The 2,032-nt window shown below is 69.8% G+C and overlaps 1 protein-coding gene across 1 annotated transcript in view; it reads right to left on the bottom strand.

Annotated features, from left to right (window-relative positions):
- Positions 1–47: 47 nt before the first annotated feature.
- The window catches only part of MIER2 (mesoderm induction early response 1, family member 2), an 18,377-nt gene continuing 16,392 nt past the window's right edge, over positions 48–2,032 (bottom strand). The window contains exons 12-14 of the mRNA XM_012729445.1: positions 1,915–2,009; positions 725–849; positions 48–518 (exon numbers count right to left, since the gene is read on the bottom strand). Of these exons, the coding sequence (XP_012584899.1) occupies positions 101–518; positions 725–849; positions 1,915–2,009 (638 nt within the window). The 3' untranslated portion in view covers positions 48–100. The remainder of the gene's footprint in view (positions 519–724; positions 850–1,914; positions 2,010–2,032) is intronic.

Here is a 2,032-nt window from a genome sequence, read left to right as displayed (position 1 = left end):
GGGCCCAGCTGCGGACGGGCCAGGTGGGGGCGGCTCTGGGCGCCCGCGGCCACCCCCTGGTCAGCCACGGGCCCACTGAGTCCTGGAACCGGGGGTATCCCTATCGGGACCCAAACGTCCCGAGCTCGGTGCGGGCCACCTTCAGACACTGAAGGCCCCGTCCTGCTCCCGAGTGGACCCTGGCAATGGCACAGGCACTACCGATCCCCTGCGTGGTGGCTGGGGCTGAACCCACCCTTCCTGGGGGCCCAAGGCAGAGACCCCATTTCAGGGCTGAGAAGCACAGTTCCTCTCCACCCGGAATGCCAGAGGGCCCAGGGACTCGACAGGTGTGACCACCAGCGTCCACCAGTGAGGGGAGCTGCCCACGCGGGCCCCACGCAGTCTCACCTGTGCGCATCCGGGCCAGGGGCTCCTGGTCGGGGTCTAGCCCGTCGGCAGCAGCGGGCAGGGACAGCGAGGAACGAGGGCAGGCAGGGCCGTCAGGATCACTGCCGTCCAGATCCTGGTCCGCGTCCCTGTGGGAGGGTGCCGTGAGGCAGCAGGAGCGGAACTCCCAGGACGCAAGTTTCACGCCCCAGTTCCCACTGGAGGCTGCACTCACAGGGTCCTGGACAGGCCCCAGAGCCCCCACTTGTACCCCATTCCCGCTAGGAGCTGCACGAGGCTCTGGCCGGGACCCAGGCCCACCGTCGCCCCCCCGGTGCCCCGGGAGCTCACGCACGTGGTTCCCGACAGGCCGCACTTTCGTCGGCCCAGCCGAGTCTGCTGGGAGAAGTAGTCGTAGCGCTCCGACTTCTTCCACAGGTAGTAGTACTCCACACACTCGCCCACGGAGCGAGTCCGCACCTGGGAGCACAGCAGCGTGGGCTTGCCCGCCCGGCCGGCCCCCCGCTCCTGGCCAGCGCCCGCCAGGCCTGCACAAAGGGGGCCCTCGGCCCCGCGCCTGCTCCCGTCTCGGCTCGGCGGTCCTCCTGTCTCTTCTTTGGGCCCCCGTGGAGGGGGCTCGGCCCCTGGCCCTGAGCACGGCGGTGCCCCCACCACTGCTGCACAGGACCGCACCTCTGCTGTGGGTCTGCGGGTCACTCCAGACACAGGCCCCAGGACCCTGTCCCTCGTGCAGGTTTCAGGGAGGGAGCCGGTGAAGTGTCCGCCCGGGCCCTTGCTCCCAAGGGGTCCTCAGGCCAGGACACTGGAGAGGGCACGGGACACTACGAGACCCCAGCACCCGGGGGCTCAGGGTGAATACTCCCAGCCCTGGGCCCGGGGCTCCCCCACCCCCATTTCCAATAGAGCAGGAGAGAATCAGTGTCGGTTAGCTGAGCCCATTTCTCCCACAGAGCACTGCTGAGACACCCCAGAGTGCTGTCCGGGGGTCCCTTGACACCACTAAATGAGACATGGGGTTCTGTGAGCCCCAAACTCAGGTACATATTTACAGCACAGCACAAGCAAGCCAAAGGCAAAGCTACACATTGCACCCCACAAAGACGGCCCCCCCACACAGCACAAGCATGCACCTGGCTCCCATGACCTAGGGGTCAGGCAGGGGGAGGCGGGGCAGAGGCGGGGGTGGGGGCGCGAGGTCAGAGGTCACGCAAAGCGGGGAGCCCAGCTCTCCAGCAGGCAGGGACGGGCCTGGGGCAGGAGGCTCAGGTCTGCGGCGGGTGAGGGCTGTGCACAGAGCGCCCGCCCGCCCGGCCGCCCTCAGCGGGGCCCGGCCCAGCGCCGTGGGCCCCCGGGCGCCTGCAGAGGTCTGGGAGGTGGCGCCGCGGGGCCACTCCAAGAGGCGCAGCTGCGGGCGGGCGCCTCCGCCACACTGCGCCCCAGGAGAGTCCCTGCCCAGCTCTCACCCACAGACGAGGCCGAGGCGCACGCGGGCCGGAGCCCGGCGGCCCCCGCGGGGGCGCTCACCTTGTTGGCCTGGATCAGGTGGAAGTTCTTGCCGTGCACCCGGACGCCGTGCTCGAAGTTCCGGCACTCCTCCTCGCTCCACGCACAGAGGCCATCTGGGGGGGGGGCGGTCAGCGGC

The sequence above is a fragment of the Condylura cristata genome, unplaced genomic scaffold, assembly GCF_000260355.1.
Source record: "Condylura cristata isolate star-nosed mole 26May11 unplaced genomic scaffold, ConCri1.0 scaffold00025, whole genome shotgun sequence".
NCBI classification, from domain to species: Eukaryota; Metazoa; Chordata; class Mammalia; order Eulipotyphla; family Talpidae; genus Condylura; species Condylura cristata.
The sequence above is the reverse complement of the archived record's forward strand: the minus strand, read 5'-3'. Positions and strand labels throughout refer to the sequence as shown.